We start from the raw sequence: 23,235 nt of genomic DNA, 5'->3' as shown, positions 1-23,235 counted from the left end.
ACCACAGACTGTATTTTCTAGACTCCTTTGTAGCTACCTGTGATTATGTGACTAAGTGTGAGCCAATAAGAAGTGAGCAAATATTACAGGCACTACAGTGGTCATCTCCTTGAAGATACTTGCTGTGGCTTCCTAATCTTCCACTTCCTGCGATATTGTGGTGAGCCATGTCAACCACGTTGTTCCCGTTACTTTGCATTTAACTCCATTGTTAAATCCGTGAAAGTATGTTTCATTGACATTGTTTTTGTAAACTAGAAAAATTCTTCTCAAGTTTTCCTTTCAAATCTGCAACATCTTTTTACATGCTATATGATCACAATGGCGTGACTATAATCATATGTGATCACGATGGTGTGATCATAATGTAATCACATGGGATCACAATGATATGACCATAACGCAGTCATTATGTGATCACAGTGGTATTACCAAATATAATTGATGCGACCAAAATGATATGATGTCTGGCCATCATGTAATTATATATAATCACAATGGTGTGACCATAATGTAATCACAATAGTATGACCACAACATACAAGCAATCTAAGTGGCTGCAGATAAAAGTGTTCAGTACATCTTTGCCCCTATGAAAACCCAAAGTCTCCATTCTAATCAAAGTAAGACGACATACCTCAGTATAGGGTACATTAAATCTCCTGTGGGTCAAAAGGCCCACTCTTCTGCTTAGAAGACGCAGAGAGGCATGCTCAATGCATAACAGCGGCAGACACGCTAAGCCAAGTGGTGTTCGGGGTTGTTCCTGTTGCGGACTCTCTACTAGAAAGTGTAAGAGCCTATCAGGAAACGTTATAGAAGGGGAAGGAGGGAAAAAATGTCAGACCCAGGGGATAGGGAAGATATGCGGCAAAACAGTGTCTTCTGGAGGTGCCATTGCACTCATGAAATCTCTGCAGCTGTCTTTACCTGCACAAGACTGGGCCCCCAAAATGTCACTGACGATTGGGGTGGATGGATTTACTGCTGAATTCTACAAAATACTCAAGGAAGATTTAATACTAACATTTCTCAAACTTTTATATAAAATAGAGAAGGGACACAACCAAGCTCATCCTAGGAAGCCATTATAACTCTGATGCCAAAACCAGACCAAGAAAGGAAACTGTAGATCAATCTCTCTGATCAATGAACCATGACAATGTTGTACATATACACAATGGAATTTCATTTAGCCCAGAAGAAAAGTAGAATTACGTAATTTTCAGGAAAATAGTTGGAAGTGGAAGGCATTTTCTTTGGGGGTTTTCCCCGTATTTATTTTATTCTGTGTGTGAGAGTGTGTTGCTCACATGTCTGTCTGTACACATATGTGTGCACCCGGTACACACGGAGGGCATTGGACCCCTCGGAATTAACTGGGAATTGAACCTAGGTCCTCTGCAAGAACAAGCACTGTTAACCGCTGAGCTATTCCTCCAGCTCTGAAAACATTATTTTGTTTTGTTTTGCTTTATTAAAAACATTATTTTTAATAATTGTTATTATCCTTAATGTGTATGCACATGAGTGCAGGTGTCCTCAGAGATCAGGGGCATTTGATCCCCCTAGAGCTAAAGTCACAGGCAATTGTGAGTTGCCTGTTATGAGATCTGGGACTCAAACTGGAAGAACAAGAAATGTTCTCAGTAAGGGATCCTATTTACCCAGTCTCAGCAGTTAAGGCAAATCTGTATATTCTCCCTCAGATGTGGGTCCTGGCCTCTAACTGTTAAACATATGTGTCCAAATGGGAGTAAATTCAGGAGAGCCCACAAGACTAGAAAGGGACCCCCTGAAACTGGAAAAATAGAGAAGCTTTGAAAGAGGGTTTGGGGGAAGGCAATAAAACAATTGGAATAGGAAAGTTCCAGAGGTAAACATGTACAGTGAAAAAAAAGAGGGTGGGGAAGACAAAGAGTCATACAAATGAAATATGTCTGAAAGTACAAAAACATATTACTGTGTAAGCTAGTTCAGAAAAATTCATTAAAAATGTAAAAAGACATGAAAAGTGGACCATACAAAAATAAGTAAAATAAAAAGGAACATTGGAAAGACGTTCCGAGATTTCCCCCTTCAATTTTCTAGTATTTTCACTGTTGTTTGGGTGTTGATACTCATGTTTGAAATCACCACTGATGGTAGCACTGTTTCCGCAAGTGATATTTATTATTGCATGAAATTAAATACAAGGGAAAGTCACGTTGCTGCAAATAATGTGTTCCCAATTCATCTTGGGAGGCGTATAAAATCCTATCAGCTCTACTTATTTGGATCTACAATATCAAAGGTGTGTCTGTGTTCCACAAAAGAAACTCCCAACGGATTTCCTAAGTAAAAAAAAAAAGACTCATGAAAAGATAATCTAACTATACTTCAATTTCTCATAAATTAAAGGACAGGAATACACATACACAATTAAAATAGAAACCCACCAATACTAAGAAACCCCAAAGAATGAATTTCTTACTTGTTATTAATGAGCACTTCAGACTGCCGGTTATTCACTTGATTATCACTCTTGTGACGAAACTGAAAAAAAAAAATCAAAGTTTAACAGAGAACATCTTAAGTCACACTTTGTCGATCCTGGCAGCAATGCTGAGCATACTCCGTGCTCATCTGTTTGGACAACGTTGCTGTCCAAGCGTGAACACAGCTCGCACTTGCTTTTAGCAGAGCTCCATGCACAGCTAACCAACCCTCCCCTTGCTACACCTCATCCGGCATACATGTCACCACGGCAATCCTCTCTCTACATGGGTACTCATGTGCCTCTGCTGCATGCTAGACTCACGGCTCTCATCCTTACACGTTTCTAGTTGCTTCTAAGAATACAGCATGCCATTCGGCCTCTTTGTCCAGAGAAAACCTACACAGGTTTTGAGAACTTCAACAGGAACTAGAGTGACTATTTCTCTCACATGCGCACTCAGCACTTTGCCACACCAGCATGCGTTCTGCCCAATAGTTTTCCTTAAAGCCAAGAAATTGCTTTTTAACAACATGTATCTTTATTCTCCAGAAATCCTAATCGTTAACAGTGATATTATGCAACACCAGCCAAGTGCTTAAAGCAAAAATCAGAATGAAATACTGAATCGCATCTGGCATGAATTTATGTTTTTGTGGACAAGGGATCAGAATTCTTACTGTACACTCCAGTAATGTAAGCATCTTATATTTCTAGGGGGAAAAATCCAAATATTAGGGCTTTTCACTAGGCTCAGAAACTAGCAGCCATTCAGACAAGCCCTTCTGTATGAACTGCCAAGGTCCAATAACAAGAGACAAAAATCAGAGACACAGGTAACGGAGACAATAAGCTAACCCAGGGACAAAGGCATCTCAGTGTATTAGTGCACACCCACAGATGAACGGGAGAGTTTTCAGGAACATGGAGCTTTAATTCCACAGACCAGAATCATAAGAGTAAGATATTTCTCATTTGTATTTTAAAATGGTATATATGTGTGTATACATACATACATACACATACACACACACACACACACACACACACACACACACACACACACACATTATACTCTGTCAGGCTTTCTCTTTTCAAACCTTAGAAGATATAGTATCAAAATGTGCCTTGAAACATGTAGGGCACTTCATGAAGAGACAGAAGCACACCACATTAAGACAGGTGCACTATATAGAGAGATATTGATATGAGGAGGGGCAATTTTGAATGACTCACCAAATTATGGATTTATTAAAACTTGTGCATACACCAACTGTGAAGGAGCATCCCATAAATCAACTTGGTAATTACAAGTCATCCTTTGTACCTCACACATAACCAGTCTTTAGCAGCACTGTCTAGGTTTCTGTTTTTGAAAAGGCGAGGGAATACGACTACAATCGAGAACACCCAGCATTGTCGGGAGGGAATACCCACGTAGTCATCGGTGGCATCCTTGACCGCTGTCATTGAGATCACCAGGACCAGTGGCACGATGGTGGTGAACCACGTCAGGGAAGAGATTTCTGGAATGAGCTGAAACAAGCGTTTCCAGTAGTATGAGAGTTCTTAAATTGAGAAATGCACCACCGTCCAAACCTTGTCAATTAGTCGTACAAGGCTCACAGTATTAAATGGGGTTATGGTTGGCAATTTCTACAAAAGTAAGGTAGCTAAAATAATTCAGTTATACACATTCAACTTCAAAACATATAGAGAAATACCTTTATGCCAATTCTCAGACTATCTGATAAAAATAAGATAATAAAAACAACGCAGGCTGGGGGGGGGGGGGAAAACCCTTACCGAGCTCTTTCGCAGACACGCATCTTTCCCTAGGTCGCTCCGCATTACCAGTTCTTCCACTTCTCGTCGCAGTCTTCCATGAGTTGCCAACGCCTCTTCCCAACCCTTGCCTCATCTTTGATCATCTACCTTACCACGGGCTAACCAGGTATTTCCATCTTTTTTTAATATAGTTTATTAATTTATTCATATTACATCTCAATTATTATCCCATCCCTTGTATCCTCCCATTCCTCCCTCCCTCCCATTTTCCCCTTACTCCCCTCCCCTATGACTGTGACTGAGGGGGACCTCCTCCCCCTGTATATGTTCATAGGGTATCAGGTGTCTTCTTGGTACCCTGCTATCCTTCCTCTGAGTGCCACCAGGCCTTTCCATCTTAAATCATTGGATGCTCTGGAAAAGTGAGTTAAGTTTCTATGCGGGAATGTTTTGTGCACACCCATGGGCCATGTATCCACGTAAATGATGCTTTCCCTGCCGTGCACAGAATACATTGTGACTGAGAACCAGCGTCAGAAAAGTCTGCAGAGCTGACAGGATGTCCTTATTTTCCTATCCCAATTTTACAACTGAAGTATCTAAGGCATTGAAAACACTAGCAAGCAAACACACACTGCGCTAAAACATGTATTTCGGTCTCTTTGAACCCCACACTACTCCCTTGTTTCTATGTCTCGTGCTACCTAAGACAGATGTAGTAACAAGCACGTGGACCCCCTTTAGACAAGTGCTGTTTTTTTTTTTAATCAAATTGGATTCACTTGGAATCTGCTTCAGGGCCATCAGGCAGGGAAAGGTGCAGTAGAGACTCTCAGGGGGTGAAAATCAAGTTCCATAAATAATTCAAAAGGAAAGCAATTTTATAGAATAGATTCTGTGCAATTTTTTGTGCACACCCATGGGCCATGTATCCACGTAAATGATGCTTTCCCTGCCGTGCACAGAATACATTGTGCATTCTGAGGGTTAAGTAACAGACATACACTCCAGAATCCCACAACACAATAGGTGACTATAGGTCAAGCAGCAGTTCAAGGCTTCCCAACACAAAGGACTGGCCAATGTCTAAGGATGCAGAAAACTAATTGCCCTGAATTGAGCATTACATGTTGTGTGCATACACTGAAGTCTCAGACTATACCTCATAACTCTGTATATTATTACATGGTAATTCAAATAAAAAAATAACTTTAAGAGACACGTTAAGAAAAAAGCAAAATGTTCGCAAAGATGCAGCAGAAACACTGAGTGAGTAGTGGGAAACCCATTGTTTCTCCCCGATTGCTAATCCACTGCTTTACACATCATCTCGCCTTCATGGCTCCCAGATATTATCAATAAATAATATTGAACATAACCACCTTGATGTCCCTTCCGATATAAAATTGTATGAACAGAAGCCCAAGACTCTAAGTAAGCATACCATTAGAAAAGTAAATTCAAAATCCTGAAATGGTGGAAAAGGTCACATCAAGAACCCAAAGGCGGTTCTATGCCATTGAGGACATTAGCAGACACAGTATTCAACTCCAGATTGTACTTAACACTTCATCTAGATCCACAGGCTGAGCCATCTTCATATAAACAGCACACAGCCTAACCAAATCCACCAGTCTGATCTAGTTACGTCATCCAAGACAAAAATGAAATAAGTCACTGGCTCATATAAACTATTGATGTATGTATGACTCTTTCTTGATATACTCCTTTTTCCTTCCCAAAACACCAAAAAAAAATTGAAATTTCATTTTAGCCCAATTTTAGTTAAATGGTGGGAGGCTGTTAACTACTAATGAACCACTCAACATAATTTTAAAAAGTCATACTAAGCCAGGTGCGGTGGCACCTGCCTGTAATCCCAGCACTTGAGGAGGCAGAGGCAAGCAGATCTCTGTGAGTTTGATACCAGCCTGGGCTACAAAGCAAGTCCAGGACAGCTAACACTACACAGAGAAACCCTGTCTCAGGAAAATAAATAAATAAATAAATAAATAAATAAATAATAGTCACACTACAGTGAAATAACGTGTCAGAATCATTGCTTTTATAAAGGCACACAGTGTGCTATTGTTTTTAGATTAAAAGTAAAATTGTCAAATTAAGTTCCACAACCTTTATAGGCTTAAGGTGATGTCAGTATAGGAGAATAAGGAAAGGAAAAAGGCCATATGTAGCAATTATTGGATTTATATATGGTTCAAATAAAACTGAGACTCTTATATGGCTCAACTTAAACACTAAGTGTTTAAGTTTAATTTTAAATGCAGTATTTTTGTTTTGCCCACTTTTAACCCTCCTTTATCTTTATGACAAAATTAGTAATAACATTAAAAATCTAATGAGTAGTCTTATATAATCATAAACATTTAACTAACTTTTGTTTCAGAATTATATAAATACATTCAACAAGGAGATAATGAAGAAATACAGCTTAAAGATTACCTGTAGTATCAGAAGGAAAAGGAAATAGGCATTTGCCACCCGTTGGAACTGCTCGAACAAATTAATTGGCAAGAACGTCAGAATGTTGTACTTGGACGTATGAATGCGATTGTCCTGAAAAAGAAACGGCGTCATGTTAGCTTGGATCGAGGCATTGCCCGTTAATAACTCTTAGATGTACAAAGCCAAGCACAGCTTACGCCAGAGCAAAACAGAACAGTCAGCTGTCTAGGCAGTCCGAAGCTCCATGGCCCAAGACCTTCACATTTCCCACGATAAGGCTGTCCTAACTCTAGGCAGGAAGACTCAGTGTCATATCACCCACGCAGTGCTGGGCTATCACGTTGGCCTCTGAGATTCGTCTCCTCTCACATGCCCTTTGGTGATAGATACTGCAGGAGTGTGCCCACTGTGTTGCATGAGGGTTCCTGAGCTCATGCGCAGTCACAGGCCTGGAGGCACTTGCATGATTATCAGTCTGGTCCATTTCCCCAAAGGATAGACCCTTTGGGAAACTGACAAGGGATTTCTATGTCTGGAGAGCTTCTGGGATGAAAAACCCACTGCCGACAAGGCGACCTGTCCTTAGTTCAGAATGGAATTGCTGGAAATGATCTTTATTACAAAAAACGTGCATGTGTCTCACTGTAATCTCTTGTTCTATGCCAAGGTATGCCCCCTTGGGTCACTTACACCAAGTCTAAGGTCTTTCCTGGTGACAGTATTCCAATATTTGAAGGCTGCTCTTTAGACCACGCTACATCCTCTGTCTCCATCCCACATTCCCAAACTCTGTAGCTTCCCCATGATTTTCTATAGCTATTCCTTTCTGTCATCCTTTTTAAAAATCTATCCCAACTTCTCTACACTTGTGTTAAGTGCCTGCATCCAAATACAAAATACAGATATGGCCTAATAATGGGACTTTGCTGTCTTATGTTTTAAATGCTTATAGTAACTTGCCCTAACATTTCATTAACGTTTTTTGAAATTGCACCTCACTGTGTTTCCATATTGAATTTTAATCACCTGAAATGGCCATTAGGTCATTTCTATAGACACCACTACTAAATTGGTTTTCTTGCCTAACATTTACTTTTAATGTCAATATAAAAAATATCCCACGTGTCCTTAAAGTATCATTTGATCTTCTGTGTATTACCAAAAGCATTAAATATTCGTTCCAATTTTTTTCCATCAGGAATTTCAGATACATGTGTTTTGTATATTTGTTTGTTTGGTTTTTTTGTTTGGTTGGTTGGTTGGTTTTTGAGACAGGGTTTTTCTATGTAGCCTTGGCTGTCCTGGACTCGCTTTGTAAACCAGGCTGGCCTTGAACTCACAGCGATCCACCTGCCTCTGCCTCCCTGATCACTGGGATTACACAACCCAATCACCCTTTCCTACAAATTGATATTAGCACTTTTCCCCATCTGTATATGAAATACAGGTGGCCGGGAAGCATCTCAATTAGTCAAGTACTTGTCTTGCAACATAAGGGTCTGACTTCCACCCTGAGCACCCATGTACAAAAGTAGGGGAGGCGGAAGGCGTCACTTGTAACCTCAGCCTTAGGGAGGCAGAGACAGGTAGATGCATGGGGCTTACTGGAGAGCCAGCCTAGCCTACTTGTCAAGTAACAGGCAAAAGTGAGAGTCCCTGCCTCAAATATAACTAAGTAAATAAAGGTGGATAGCACACAGGTGCACATGAACACACATACTCAGTATATACTATATATTGAACATGTTTTATTAATCTCTGTATGAATCTTTGAAAATATAATAAATTTTTAAGCACTTAAAAACTGATTTACCTATATTCCCATGAGGCTTAACTCTGATCTTGCCCACAAAGATAACATAGCAAGACTGAGGTAATAAGACAAGATGCAAAACAGAATCGCCCTAGTAAGGATAAGGGGTGTTTTTTATTGACCGCCTTGGTTTTTATCCCTGCCCCCATATATGCTCTACCATGCTATTTCCTTCTCTAGTGTTCCTCCCCTTCCTCCCATGATCCCTTTCACTTTCCTGCTTTCTGTACTCACATCTAAAGATTTGGAGCTAGGAAACACAGCTGAGAGAAAATATGCAACACCTGTCTTTCTGGATCTGGGTTACCTCACTCAATATAGTATTTTCAAGTTCCATCCATTTACCAGCAAATTTTGTGATTTAATTTTTTCAGATGAATAGCATTCGTAGTGTGTATATATAAATGCCACTAAGGATGTTTTAAAAGCCATAATGAATCTTTTTTTTTTGGGGGGGGGTACCTCAAGACAGGGTTTCTCTGTGTAGCCTTGGCTATCCTGGACTCCCTTGTGCACCAGGCTGGCCTTGAACCCACCACAGAGATCCTCCTGCCTCTCCCTCCCCAAGTGCTAGGATTAAAGGTGTGTGCCACCACGCCCGGCTCATTATTGTATATTTACCTAATTACATATAATACATACAAGTATATACATATGCATATAATTTAATGAAGTTACATCAATTGGGATGATAATGCCTCCCCAAAGATCCATAGACTACCAAACAAAATTCCCAGCAACAGGCATGAGAAACTTCCTTGTAAGTTGCTGCTCAGGGGAGTCCAAGAAATTTCCAAAACAACATAGGCTATAGCTGTTGCCTTGGTTGCATTCCGGAAGTTGAAGATAAGTCCCTATTGCTGAAGACATCATGCACTTTGAACACAAGACTTCGAGGACTCGAGTTTATCTGACCAGTAGGCCTCCTCCCTGAAGATTAGCTTTTGTGGTTCTGGAAGATGCTATGCTGGCTGCTAAGAGAGAAAAGCCTTCAAAAGCCCTACATAAGCTATTATTGTACCTATGAACCACCAAAGTGTCCAACATGGCAAGATAGCCCTAAAGATGCAATGCAGACAGACAGAGTGGATAACTAGACCCACAGTTTGGCTTTCCAAACAGGAGTGTATGAACCACCAAAGTGTCCAACATGGCAAGATAGCCCTAAAGATGCAATGCAGGCAGACAGAGTGGATAACTAGACCCACAGTTTGGCTTTCCAAACAGGAGAGCAGTCACCAAAAGCCTTTATACGTTCAGTGTTGACAACTCAATGAGAAATGTAATGTGAAAGCGGAAAGTTCTGCAGAGACAGGGCCACCAAATAACATGCCAGTAACTGGAGAGCATTCGTTCTGATGGTGAGATTTGCACACGCCATATAACTGTATTGCTGAGGACAACAAAGCCAAAAATTAAAATTTAAAAAAGCAAGCCCTGCTAAATTGACACCAGAGCTTTTGCAGACTTTCTTCAGGGTTTCCCTGGAAATACCTCATACATATGTTTACAGGACTATCATGGAGATGAAGACTCAAATTAAAAGTATTTTGTTAAGTCAAAAGAATTGTACAAACATGAGATTTCATGAGCAAATCCTGAAATAATACTAAGGGGATTTGAGAAAACAATGTACTAGGCAGGACAAACTCTGTCACAATAAGAAAAACTCCAGTCTATGACTTCACCCCCCAAGAGTCTATTTCTCTCTTTTTTTGTTTTGTTTTGTTTTGTTTTTGTTTTTCAAGACAGGGTTTCTCTGTGTATCCTTGGCTGTCCTGGACTCACTTTGTAGACCAGGCTGGCCGCCTGCCTCTGCCTCCCGAGTGCTGGGATTAAAGGTGTGCACCACCACCGCCCGGCAAGAGTCTATTTCTTGTTTCTGATACTCATATACTGCTCATGATGGACCAGGACTATCTCAAACATTTGCAGTACAGTACCAAAGGGGAAGAGAAGTCCCAGGATGGCCATGCCCATACATTAAGGCTTCAGCCTAAACGACACAGCACATTGCTAACAGATGACAGAAGGGCCACCTCAGCCAGACATGAAAACCAATAAGTGACATCTCAGATAACATATATGTATACACCATGTACATATATGTCACATATGCCTGTATGTGTATACATTCTTTATACTTCAAACTCAACGCTGTGAGCAGCAGGTACATTTGACTATTTTCTCAGTCACCTCAAATACTTTATCGTGATGGGTTCAACTTGCATCCACAACTCCAGTGTCAGGCTCAGATTCACTCACACCAACCACACAACCCATCTTCCCAATTACATTTTTGAGATGAGAAAATGGTGCATGACCAAAGTCAAATCTGGAACGTGAAGAGACTTTCTCTTGCCTAGTGCATTCCAATCTGGAAGAGAGTCGCACCGGGTGTCACTCTTTGAGTCCCAGGGCTGCTAAGAATAAACTAAGCACTTAAGATGCAGAGCTAGGGTGTGTACAGGAAACAACAAACAACAAATGGGCCATGAGTGTGGTGGCCGGTGCCTACATCCTCAGCACTCAGGAGGTGGAAAGTGACAGGTCAGTCTGAGATACTAGTGAGTTTGGAGCCTTGTATTGAGACCCTGACAGAAAATAAATAAAATCTAGAAAGAAGGGCAGAGAAATTAGAACAGGCCTTTCCTGCGGCTCCACTATCTCTTACTTTTTAACTATGTTTTGTTCACACCTGTCATTGCCTAAATTAGTCTGAAGGTTTTTTTTTTTTTTACTCCCAACCAAACACCAGACACAATCATTAATAACACACTTGAGGTTCCTTTATGGTCCGTGCCATAGCATGGCTTTCTTTAACTCTACTCCTGCCTAACACCCTGCATCACAGAAGGTAGCCCTCCATGAGTTTAGGACTTGTCTGGAAACACTGTGCGTTTCCGTGATTGCCCACAGGCCAAACCTCAGGAGATTTTGCAAGAGTCCCATGGTTTCGGCGCGATCAAAACATCTTTCCTCATCTGATAAGACACATTTATGTCATGACAGCTGTATAAATGGCTACCTTTTCTTGCTACAGGAAAACTCGTGTGTAGTGTTGTTATGACACCATCTAGACTATATAGGGAAACAAACAATTCTACTAAGGGAAAGAGCATCTTGACACCATCGAATTAAAGCCAAAGAGAAGCTGTGCCCACAGACTGCTTGTGGAAAGGAGGAAGTGGCCAGAAGGCGTTTGCAACACTCAGGAAATATGTGAAACACACCCATGTTTATGCAAAGCTCCTCCAAAGAATGCATGTGTGGGGCAGATGGGCTGCACAGTCATGTCTGGTACCTGCCTCTCTGATACCAGGCTCCTCCTGGTGCTCGTGCACGGGGCCCTGAATAGGAAGACATAGAGAAGAGCCTGCACCAATGAACACTGCAGAAAGGCTGTGTGGAGAAGTGCCTATGGATGGCTACCAGCAACATCACAGCGCTCGCCTCAGCCAGGATCCCAACCATGTGCAGGATATACTTTTGCAGAAAGAAGAAGCAGAGGGAACGCTACCCCTATCAATCACTCCTTTGTTCAGCTCACGTCTGCAAAGGGCCTACTATCTGTCAGGCACTACAAGCATGGACAAATAAAAGTGTATACATATGCAGAGTAAGACTGCATTTTAGCTATGGGGGAGAAAGGCAGGACCAAACAGGAAAGAGATTTGTAAACTGGTGACATTATTTAAGGAAGCGACCACTGCTATGCAAACAGTGAGTGACAGAGCTGAAGCACCAGGCTCTTTGCCTTAGGATGCTTTCTTGCATGACTTTCCTACTTAACATTATTTCACAGTGACTCTGATGGAGACAAAAGAGGATGTGAAGTTGGGACAGGTGGATCTGGGAGGAGCTAGAAATGGGAGGGGAGTATGATCAAAATACGTTGTATAAAATTCTCAAAAAAAAAGTAATAAAAACCTATGTATTTCGAAAGACTGACTACCTTGATGAAGCTGTGGAAACACCTGATTCCAGGGGTGATCCCCAGAGGTACCCAAAAGAATGCCTTGTGTTAACAAAAAATAAAAAATAGAAAAGTTTTAGGTGTATTTTAACTAAAAACAAGGCTGAGATAACTAATGCATAATACAGATTTTCTTTACTATAGGTGTATGCTTACTATAGATTTATGTCTATGATAAGGGCAATACAGGTCTACAAGTATTTTTACATGTACACACATATGTGCATATATATGAGATGATACATACACGTGTGTACTTATATGTGTGTACATACACATATATTGTATCTATAGGAAAAAAATCTACCTATCATATGTGCATAGATAGACTCACAATCTTACTTTCTTTTCACAAAGAATTGTGAAATGGGGGATTGTGCTCACTGTGAAGACGGCTAGCCAGCTGATCAAATGAGATACTGAGACTCACAGCCAAGCATTAGGCGGAGCTCAGGGAGCCCTGTGGAAGAGTGAGAGGGAAGGATAGAAGAACCTGGAAGGGACGAGAATGTTGTAAGAAGGCCAACAGAGTCAACTAACGTAGACCCATGGGGGCTTACAGAGACAGAAGCACCAACCAAAGAGCACGCATGGTCCAAACCTAGGCCCCTGCACATGTGTAACCAATGGGCGGTTTGAGCTACACATGGGTCCCCTAGTAAGTTGACCAGGTGTTCTCTATGACATGGACTCTGTTGCTTGCTCCAAACGCTTCACCCTGACCAAGCTGCCTTGCCTGGCCTCAGTGGATGAAGTGGAGCTCAGTCCTGTTGAGACTTGATGCCCTAGGGTGGGTTGGGGGGATCCCCTTTTCTGAGGACAAGGGAAGGGGAATAGGAGAAAAAGGGTGGGAAGGAGGGACCGGAAGGAGAGGAGGGAGGTGGCTATGATTGGGACATAAAGTGAATATATAATTAAAAATAATTTTTTTAAAACTTGAAGATGGCTAGCCAGTCGCTGTTAGGATCGAAGGAAGTGGACACAGCCAGGGTGAGAGATCTGAAGCTCTCAGGGAGACAGTTTCACCACAGCTGAGGTGCTGCAGCCTTCCAGGTGCAGCACAGCCCACTGCCCTCAGAACCTCCCAGGATCCAGAAGTGTCTCTGCGCCATTTCACAAATGAGGAAACCAAGCCAAGAACAGTTCTGAGAGCTGATGCCAAAAGTAACAATTCATAGAGTCCTGGGGTTAAAACGCTGTGTTTGTGCAGGTGAATGACAAGTGTGGAAGCCCTAGACTGCCGCTTGGGAGAGGATCCTCTCGTCCTTGTAGTGCGGCGAAAGGTTCGCAGTAATTCAATCAGCCGGAGCAGTCACTTTCAGCCTGAATTGGAATGTCACCAAGCTGCTCTGGGACCTCATTTCCCATCTAAGCTCAGAAGCGGTGTCGAGAAAAGCCCTTGGGCCTTCGTCTCTTCCAAAGCAAATCTGCCAGGCAGCCATGACAACTGTCCTTTCTTTCCCACCTCAGGCCTCAGCGTAGTGCCTCGGCCTCTGAAACTAGCTCTAGACCTAGCAATGTCCTACGAATGATGGTTTATCTACAAAGGACTAATTTGGGCAATTACCAGGGGAACAAATTAAATTCTCCTCGGAGGTTACTTTAATCACACTGCTTTTTTTTTGTTTCTTTGTTTGTCCAGGATGTTTAGACACTTAAAACATCTTAGATCGTTCCTAATGTTGGGTTTTTGGTTTTGTTTTGTTTTTTTTTTTACTTCTCTTCTGTGACATTTCGGAAGGGAGTTAAAATTCCTGCTGAGTTATAAAGGGGTGGAGTTCAAGAGAGGAGAAAGCACCAAACAGGGCTGTACTTCAGCGCCTCTCTGGGCGCTCCACTGGGGATCTGTTTGAATCTTGTTTCTGTTTTGCCAGGACATGTCTCCACCTTCTCCTTACACATCCAGCCCCTGCTAGGGACAAGGCCTGTAACTTTGACCACAGGCCATCTCAGAGCTCCAGAGCCTTCTGGGAGCAAATTGGGCATTGCTTTGAGCTGATGCGAAAGCTAGTTCAGTCAGACCCGTTTTCTTAACTGCAGGGAAGTTTGGGAGCACAAAGTCCACAGAAGCGGTTTGTTTATGAGAACTAAACAGGCCATGCTCACACTACTGTGCAAACCAGGTCCAAACTTCCAGACCTCAGCGTTATGACGGTAACAAAGGTGCAGTGGAAGAGTCTAGTTAATAACAAATTGTCCAGAGTAATAGACCCTCCTAGAGTCTTCTTACGTCAGGGTTCTACACAAATAGTGCAGCCTCAAGCGACACCCTCAAAGGTTGCAACTGGCGATCAGAAGGAAGTCCATGGTACTCTGAGGTGCTGCTCTAGCTTGCCCGGCTCCTGCCAACAGCCTCAGTCTTTCTGGTCTACAGCCTTTTCACAGGCAGGATTAGGCAATAAATCCAAATCCAGACAAATTCACAATCCTGCCTTTGTACCTTTGTTGGATGAATTTTTGTCTGGGAGGGAGATGCTGAGAGGGGGGAAAAACAGAGGCCAGGTCAGAAATAAGAAAAAAAAAAAAGTAGGTTGGTGAGGGGTTGGGGTTGGAAGACTTTAAAATTCCTCGTATCAACAAAATAATAATAACGATACTTTGTAAATAAAATGTCATTCTATATTTTGCCATCATGGAATGCACCAAAGGTTTAATGAATGTTCACCAAATTTTGAGGCTGGACGAGATGGTCTGAATTAAATGAACACTGCCCTGACCTTGCTTCAGGACTGACAGTGAGACTCCCTAACAATGTGTGTGAACAGAGTCCATCGCCTTCTGCGGGAGCTAACGCAGATTCAAACAGAGGTGCAGGAGGAGCCGGGTAAGTGCTGAGCAGACCAACAGCATTCTTAGAGTCCACGGAGGCTGGTTTGATCAGATACTGTAAGACACTGAGCTAAACTCCATGTGCCGGGCTCCAGAGCAAGGAACCATGGGAATTGGTTTATTTAATAGCTGACTATTCAAGCCAGTTATGATGGCACCTGCCTGTAATTCCAGCACTCAGGAGGCTGGTAGATCCCAGCCTGGCCTCCAGAGTGAGTTCCATTATAGCCAAGGCTGTACAGAGAAACAATCTAAAAAAAAAAAAAAGCTAAGCATCCAGCCGCACAACAAGCATCACTGGGAGCCCAGCTAAGAATAACAAGCAGTGCACAAACCACTTTAGGACCAAAGCAACCAGATCTGTTCCACTGCTTCCTGAATGAATGAACAAGCAAGGAGATACCGTTGCCAAACCTTTCCCTTCCTACCTCACTTTGCTTCCTTCATATCATCTTCTTTGGTGTATTCTCCTTCTCTGTCTTTCACCCAACTTACTCTAACTGTGGTAAAATTGGAAAGTGAAGTTTGTTCAGACATACACACACACACACACACACACACACACACACACACACACACTCAAGAAGACTCAAGACTACTGTACCAACCAAGGACAATGCATGCAATAAACCTAGACCCCCCTATTCAGATCAATCCAATGGACAGCTCATTCTCCACGGTCATGGGGAGAGTGGGTCCTACCTCTGACATGACTCTGGTGCCCTTTATTTGACCACTTCCCCTTGGTGGAGAGGCATGGAAGCACTCAGAGGAAGCGGAAGCAGGCTCTCTGGATGAGACCTGATAGGCTGTGGTCATATGGTGGAGGAAGAGGTCCCCTTCTGTCAGAGGCCTAGGGGGAGGGATAGGGTAGAAGAGGGAGGGAGGGTGGGAACAGGAAGATACAAGGGAGAATATAACAATTGGGATGTAATCTGAATAAATTATTTAAAGAAGGAGGAGGAGAAGAAGGAGAAGGAGAAGAAGGAGGAGGAGGAAGGGGAGGAGGAGGAGAAAGTGATGATGATGATTCTAGAGAGGTTGCTGTGTTTGGAAGAGCAGAGCTGGAGGCATTTTGTGGCACAGTAGATTATTGTCAGTGCCACTTCCACCAGGGACCACCAGGGCACTTTAGGGGGTGAGGGAGTGAGACAGAGGTCTCTGGGCTCAGCTCTACCTTTTAAAAAGTTTTCTCATTTCTCATTTTTGGAGTGGTGGCCCCAGGCAAGCACTCTGCCTCTAAGCTACATGCCCAGTCTTAACCTATGATCCTGTCTCACCTGCCAGAGTAGCTGGGATTATACACCTGTGCAATCAGGCCCACTTTAATAAATGTTTATTTTCTAAAAAAAAAACAAAACAAAAACAAAAAACTTTTCTTCATACTATGACAAAAAATAAAAACCAATAATATTACAATCTAATTACACAAATGCCAGGACATTACAGAAATTAAAATTTGTAAGTAAGCAAGATGAAATGATTAATAGACCAATAATGGTCTGTAAAGAGATCTCTAGCAGTGAGGAGTAAAGTGCATACTGTCTTAAGCAGTGTTGTGCTCAATACTGTCAATCCTAACTTAGATTGCTGATTCCTATTTATACATATGTAAGTAGCATACATGCATATGTGTGTGTGGATGCATATGTGTGAACAAATAAGCATATATATGTGTCCATGATGTAGAAGTTGGAGGCTGACACTGAGTATCTTCCTCCAACTTATATATTGAGGCAATGTCGATCACTTGAACCCTACACAAAACTTAAGTCCAAGAGGCTCAAAAATCTCAACATAAAATCAGACACACTAAATCTAAGAGAAGAGAAAGTGGGGAAGAGCCTTGAATGCATTGGTACAGGAGACAACTTCCTGAACAGAACACCAGCAGCTCAGGCACAATTAACACAAGAGCAACAATTAACAAATGGGACCTCATGAAACTGAAAAGCTTCTGTAAGGCAAAAGACACTGTCAATAGGAAAAAACAACAGCCTACAGATTGGGAAAAGATCTTTACCAACCCTACATCTGACAGAGGGCTGATATACAAAATATATTTTAAAAACCTCAAGAAATTAAACATCAATAAGCCAAATAGCCCAATTAAAAATTGGGGTACACACTTTGGAAAGCTATCTGGTGTTTTCTCAGAAAAATGGGAATAGGGCTTCCTCAAGACCCAGCTATCCCACTCCTTGGAATATACCCAGAAAATGCCCTAACACACAACAGGGACATATGCGCAACCATGTTCATAGCTGCTTTATACATAATAGCCAGAACATGGAAACAGCCTAAGTGTCCCTCAGTAGAAGAATGGATAAAGAAACTGTGGTACATTTACACTATGGAGTACTACTCAGCTATTAAAAACAAGGAAGTCCCGAAATTTGTGGACAAATGGATTGACCTAGAAATTATCATAATGAGTGAGTTCACCCAGAAGCAAAAAGAGACAAACGGTATATACTCACTTATATCAAAACACTAGTCCAAGGGATACGTCCCATGGAAAACTTTACTTACCAAGAAAGTGGGTCAGAGGAGAGGACATCCTATTGAGACTTTAGGCGAGAGTAGCATGGAAGAATGGGGAAATAGTAGGACCCACAGGGTCCTGGAAACCTACAAGAAGAACTTTATGACAGGCAGATCTGGGTCCTGGGGTCCTCCTCAAACTAAGGCACCAGCCAAGGAGAATATAGGCAGTAAACTTTGAACCCTAACCAAGACCTAGCCGACAAACATGATATTCTCCACCGAGTGGAGAGTGAGATCTGACTCTCACACGAACTCTGGTGCCCCTTTTCTGACCACGTCCCCTGGATGGGGAGGCCTGGCGGCATTCAGAGGAAGGATAGCAAGTTACCAAGAAGAGACTCGATATTCTTAGAGCTTATATAGGGGGAGGAGGTCTCCCTCAATCACAGACATAGGGGAGGGGAGAAGGGGGGTAGTGGGAGGGAGGGAAGAATGGGAGGAAACAGGGGAAAGGCTAACAATCAAGATGTAATATGAACAAATTAATAAAAAAAAATATTTTTTAAAAATTGGGGTACAGAGCTAAACAGAGAATTCTCAACAGAGAAATTTAGTATGGCTGAGAGCACTTAAAGGAATGCTCAAAATTCTTAGTCATCAAGGAAATTCAAATCAAAATTACTCTGACATTCTATCTTACACCCATCAGAATGGCTATGACCAAAAACTCAAGTGACAACACATGCTAACAAGAATGTAGAGCAAAGGGAACACTCCTCCATTGCTAGTGGGAGTACAAACTTGTGCAACCACTTTGGAAATCAATCTGGTGGCTTCTCAGAAAAGTGGGAATAGTTCTACCTGAAGACCCAGCTGTCTGTCTCCTGGGCATATACCCAATATATGTTTCACCATACCGCAAGGACACTTGCTCAATTATGTCCATAGTAGCTTTATTTGTAATAGCTAGAAACTGGAAACAACCTAGATGTTCTTCAACCAAAGAATGGATAGAGAAATTATGGTATATTTACGCAATGGAACACTACTCAGCTATTAAAAACAAGGACATCATGAAACTTGAAGGCAAACGGATATAACTAGAAAAGATCAGCTTCAGTGAGGTAACCCATACCCAGAAAGATACACATGGTATGTACTCACTCCTAAGTGGATATTAGCCATCTAGTACAGGATAACCATGCTCTAACCCAGAGACCCAAAGATTCTAAGTAACAAGGAGGGGACAAAGGAGAATGCTTGAATCCCACTAAGAAGGGAAAATAAAATAGGTAGCAGAAGTGGAATGAGAGAGGGAACCAGGTGAGAGAGAGGGTGAAGAGGGAATAGGCAGGGGCAAGAACTGGAGGTGGGGTGAGAAGACTGGGAGTGAGAAGGAAAATTGGTGTTGAGACATCTCTGGGACACACTGGAGACCTGGGATGGAGGAGGCTTCTGGGAAGATATGGGGTGACCATAGCTGAGACTCCTAGCAGCAGGGGATAATGACACTGAAGCAATCACATCCGGTAGCCACACAGGACTTCCAGTGGACGGAGGGACACACCAACCCACTCACGAAATCCTCAACCTAAAATTTGCCCTGCCTACAAGATGGTGCAAGGATAAAAGACAGACCAGAGATGGAGGGAACGGCCAACCAGTGACTGGCCCAACTTGAGACCCTCCCCATGGGAGACACCCAACCCTTGACACTATGAATGATACTCTGTTACCCTGGCAGACAGGAACTTAGCATAACTGTCATCTGAGAGGCTTCATCCAGCCGATAATGGAATCAGATGCAGAGACCCAAGGCCAAACATTAGGCAGAACTTGAGGAGTCTTGTGGAAGGATTAGGGGATGGATTAAGAGAGCTGGAGAGGTCAAGGACACCACAAAAAGACCTACATAGCCAATTAACCTGGGCCTATAGAGGCTCTGGTCCTAGGCCCTGTACACATAAGAAACTGATGGGCTGCTTGGTCCTCAAGTGGGTCCCTGAAAACTGGAGTGGGGACTGTCTCTGACTTGGACTCTGTTGCCTTCCTCTGGATCCCATTTCCCTAGCAAGGCTGTCTTTGTCTTGCCTCAGTGAAAGAGGAGGCACTTAATCCTAATAGGACTTGATGTGCCAGGGTGGGTTGGTAACTGGAGGAGGGAGGGTAGGAGGGGGGAAGTGGGTGGGAGAGCTAGAAGGAAAAGAGGGAATGAGGTTGCTATTGGGATTTAAAATGAGCAAATAAAAAAGTTAATGAAAAAAAAAACTTTTAAAAAATCTTGGAGAGCTTTTTAAAATGCATAGACCCCACCCACAAAGTTGCTGACTCAATTGGTCCTTTGGTTTAGATATTGATGAAGACACAGAAGTCACGCTTAGTAAGTCTGCATATGACACAGTAATAAAGGAGACTTAAAGACGGAGAATGTCAATCCTCGTCACTAACAATAGAAGTGGGGGTCATTGTCAACTATCTCCAAAAAGTTGCTGCTCTCTCCTATTCATTAATACTTTGACTGCAGTAACACATTCTCTTCCACATCACGCTAGTCAAATGGTGTCCAGAACATTGTGCTTGGCTCTGGAACATGACACCATAAGCAGTCACAGAATGGCAGAAGCTCTTTGAAAAGAAATGGAATCCCAGGCGCTTGCTCTGGGGCTCCGGTGTGAGCATTCATCCACAGCTATCAGAAGGGCTGTCCTGTGTTCTACTCTGGCCTCTAAACAGAAAGCAAAATGAGTATCTGAAAGTATGGAGAACAAAGGATAATAAGGCAAATGAATGTCAATTTGCCTTGATTAATAGAGAGTAATAAAACTATCCTGCTGAGTGTGGTGGCATATACCTGTAATCCGAGACAAGAAGACTTCTGCAAGTTCAAAACCAGCCTCGTCTACAAAGTGAGTTCTAGGATGACTGGCTCTACATAGTAGCTTCTAGGCCAACCTAATCTACATAGTGAGTTCTGGGGTAGCCCAGTCTACATGGTGATTTCTAGATAAGCCTAGTCTACATAGTGAGCTCTAGGCCAAACTAGCCTACACAGTAACTTCTAGGCCAACCTAATTCACATAGTGAGTTCTAGGGTGGCCTGGTCTACATAGTGAGTTCTAGACCAGCCCAATCTAAATAGTGAGTTCTAGGCCAAACAAAGCCAGCTAGTGAGACCTCATCTTAAAAGAACTTATGTTGCTTCCATGAAAATGAATGCAACTGGAGATTATCAAGTTACATGAACTAAGACAGATTCAGACAAATAATGCATGCTATATTTTCTACCACTGGTGAATCTTGCATTTCATATAGACATTTTCACATGAGTGTACAGCATATGCTGACTGTGTTTCTAGCCATGCTTCCTATCTTTCCCTCTCTCATAACTTCTCATGTTAGTCCCCTTCCTTTCCTGGACAGTGTTGCCTCTTCTTTCATGACATGTATGTACACAAATGTGCATAACGAAAACCAAAAATATGTGTTCAAAACAACCCTGTGTCCCCACAACTGACACAGAATGATGTCACCTCTCCTGCACATCTCCATGGCACCTGGACAGTGACAGCTGGACTCACAAGGTTACAACCAGGAAGGCATGCGTGAAACCAGAGTAGTCAGGGATGCTGGAGACATCTGGCCTAGGGTACTAGGAGCTACAGACTCAAATCACCAGACATGTTAATCATCTGCTATACTGCTATAATTTCTCAACAACTTCCCATGTGCTGAGCCAGAACATTCTTGGTATGCTCCAAGCATACCCTTTCAGCTACTATGTCACCTAACAGTCGTGTCACACAAAATACATAAACATATGAATGGCTCCAAACCAGCCCATTTGTAAAGTATTAAAACTGAACTTTAATCCCTAAGTAGTATTTTGTCTATGAAAATAGATTATGCTAGGAGTGGAAGGTTGGCTCACACCTATAAGCTCAGTACTAGAAAGCTGAGGCAGGAGGATTGCTGTGAGTTTCAGACCAACTTCGTCTGAATAGTGAGTTCCAGGCCAGCCTGAGCTACAATGTAAGATATTGTCTCAAAACACAAAAACAAGATATATTTTTAGTGTTCTCACCACAAAATGATAAGTATAATAAACAAAGAGAATATGTCAATTAACTTGATTTAACTATTCTACAATTTAAATATATTTCAAAATATTATACCATAAATATTTATGAAGAAGAAACATAGTCACATGAAAAATAAAACAAAAATCTGAGCATTGGTAGTGGACATGAATTAGATACTATATTTTTGCATGAAAAGATTAATTGGTCTTCAGCCTACAAAATGTAAGATATGGCAGTTACTGTGATTTTAGCAATCTGATCACAGAGCCATATTGTTTGGGATGATAAGTAGAACAACAAAAAGTTATAAAAACCACTTGGTGACAGTTGGAGATAGCGGTTTTCCGTTAGCTTGGAAATTGTTGCTAAGTTGCCCACTTGGTTCACATGGTGATTGTGGACCAGTTTCATAGGGCACTGAGTACAAAGGAAACTGAATGTGTGGTTCTCTTCGCTGGGGCAGTTGTGTCTCTTCCTCTTGCATCATCTGAGCTGACATCCATCCCGAAGCAGCCGAACTATAACAGAACTCCTAAACTCTGCCATCAGAGATCACCCATCGCAAGCCTTCTAACCCCAACTGTATATTACTTCACAGAAAACACTTAAGGTTTCTAAAACAATGAGCCAGAATAAAGCTTGCTTCTCTTAGGCTGTTTCTTTCTGTCACCGTGGTTTCAACAGCCGTTCAATCTTGGCACTTATGCATAAGACATGGACCAACTTAAGCCAAAAATATTACTTTGCAAAACAAGTTAATTAACGACTAGCACAGCCTGAAGGCTGCCACCCCACACAATACAGAGCCAGGCAGAGCAGGTCCTGTTGGGGCAGCTACAGCACAAACATTACAGCTCCTGGGCGTAGTTGCCCAATGGCCATCAGTGGGAGGAGTCAGACACTCTCGTTACACGTGACACATTACAGAGGCTGAGGCAGTCTTGAGCATGTAGAACCCAAATAGAGTTGTTAATCATAAGAGTAACATTTCCTGTAGACGTGACCAAACTGTGCTGCTCTGTCTATGGTTCTCAACCTGTAGGTAGCAAACCCCTGGGGAGGTCAAAGGACCCTTTCACAGGAGTTGCCTAAGACCATTCTAACAAAGAGATGCTTGCATTATCGTTCATAACAGTAGCGAAATTACAGTTATGAAGCAGCAGCAGCAAAAAAAATAATGTTATGGCTGGAGGTCACCACAATATAAGAAACTGTGTTAAAGGGTCACAGCATTAGGAAAGAGCAGAACTGCTCTATGTGATTGTCTGTGCTTTGAGAGATGTGCCAATTAGTTGGCAGAGTGTGAGTGTTGGATGTACGC

At 42.2% G+C, this 23,235-nt stretch overlaps 1 protein-coding gene across 8 annotated transcripts in view; it reads right to left on the bottom strand.

The window, feature by feature from the left end:
• The window catches only part of ATP8B4 (ATPase phospholipid transporting 8B4 (putative)), a 174,582-nt gene that overhangs the window by 121,678 nt on the left and 29,669 nt on the right, over window positions 1-23,235 (bottom strand). For all 8 annotated transcript variants that reach the window (XR_014777957.1, XM_084775494.1, XM_084775493.1 and 5 more), the window contains 3 exons: window positions 6,728-6,841; window positions 3,914-4,012; window positions 2,474-2,535 (listed from right to left, as the gene is read on the bottom strand). Coding sequence is in view for 7 of the 8 variants with exons in the window: in XM_084775494.1 (XP_084631620.1) it covers window positions 2,474-2,535; window positions 3,914-4,012; window positions 6,728-6,841 (275 nt within the window). In the remaining variant the exon portion in view is untranslated. The remainder of the gene's footprint in view (window positions 1-2,473; window positions 2,536-3,913; window positions 4,013-6,727; window positions 6,842-23,235) is intronic.

This window comes from Acomys minous, assembly GCF_964271855.1.
Source record: "Acomys minous genome assembly, chromosome: 3".
In the NCBI taxonomy this organism is placed as follows: Eukaryota; Metazoa; Chordata; class Mammalia; order Rodentia; family Muridae; genus Acomys; species Acomys minous.
The sequence above is the reverse complement of the archived record's forward strand: the minus strand, read 5'-3'. Positions and strand labels throughout refer to the sequence as shown.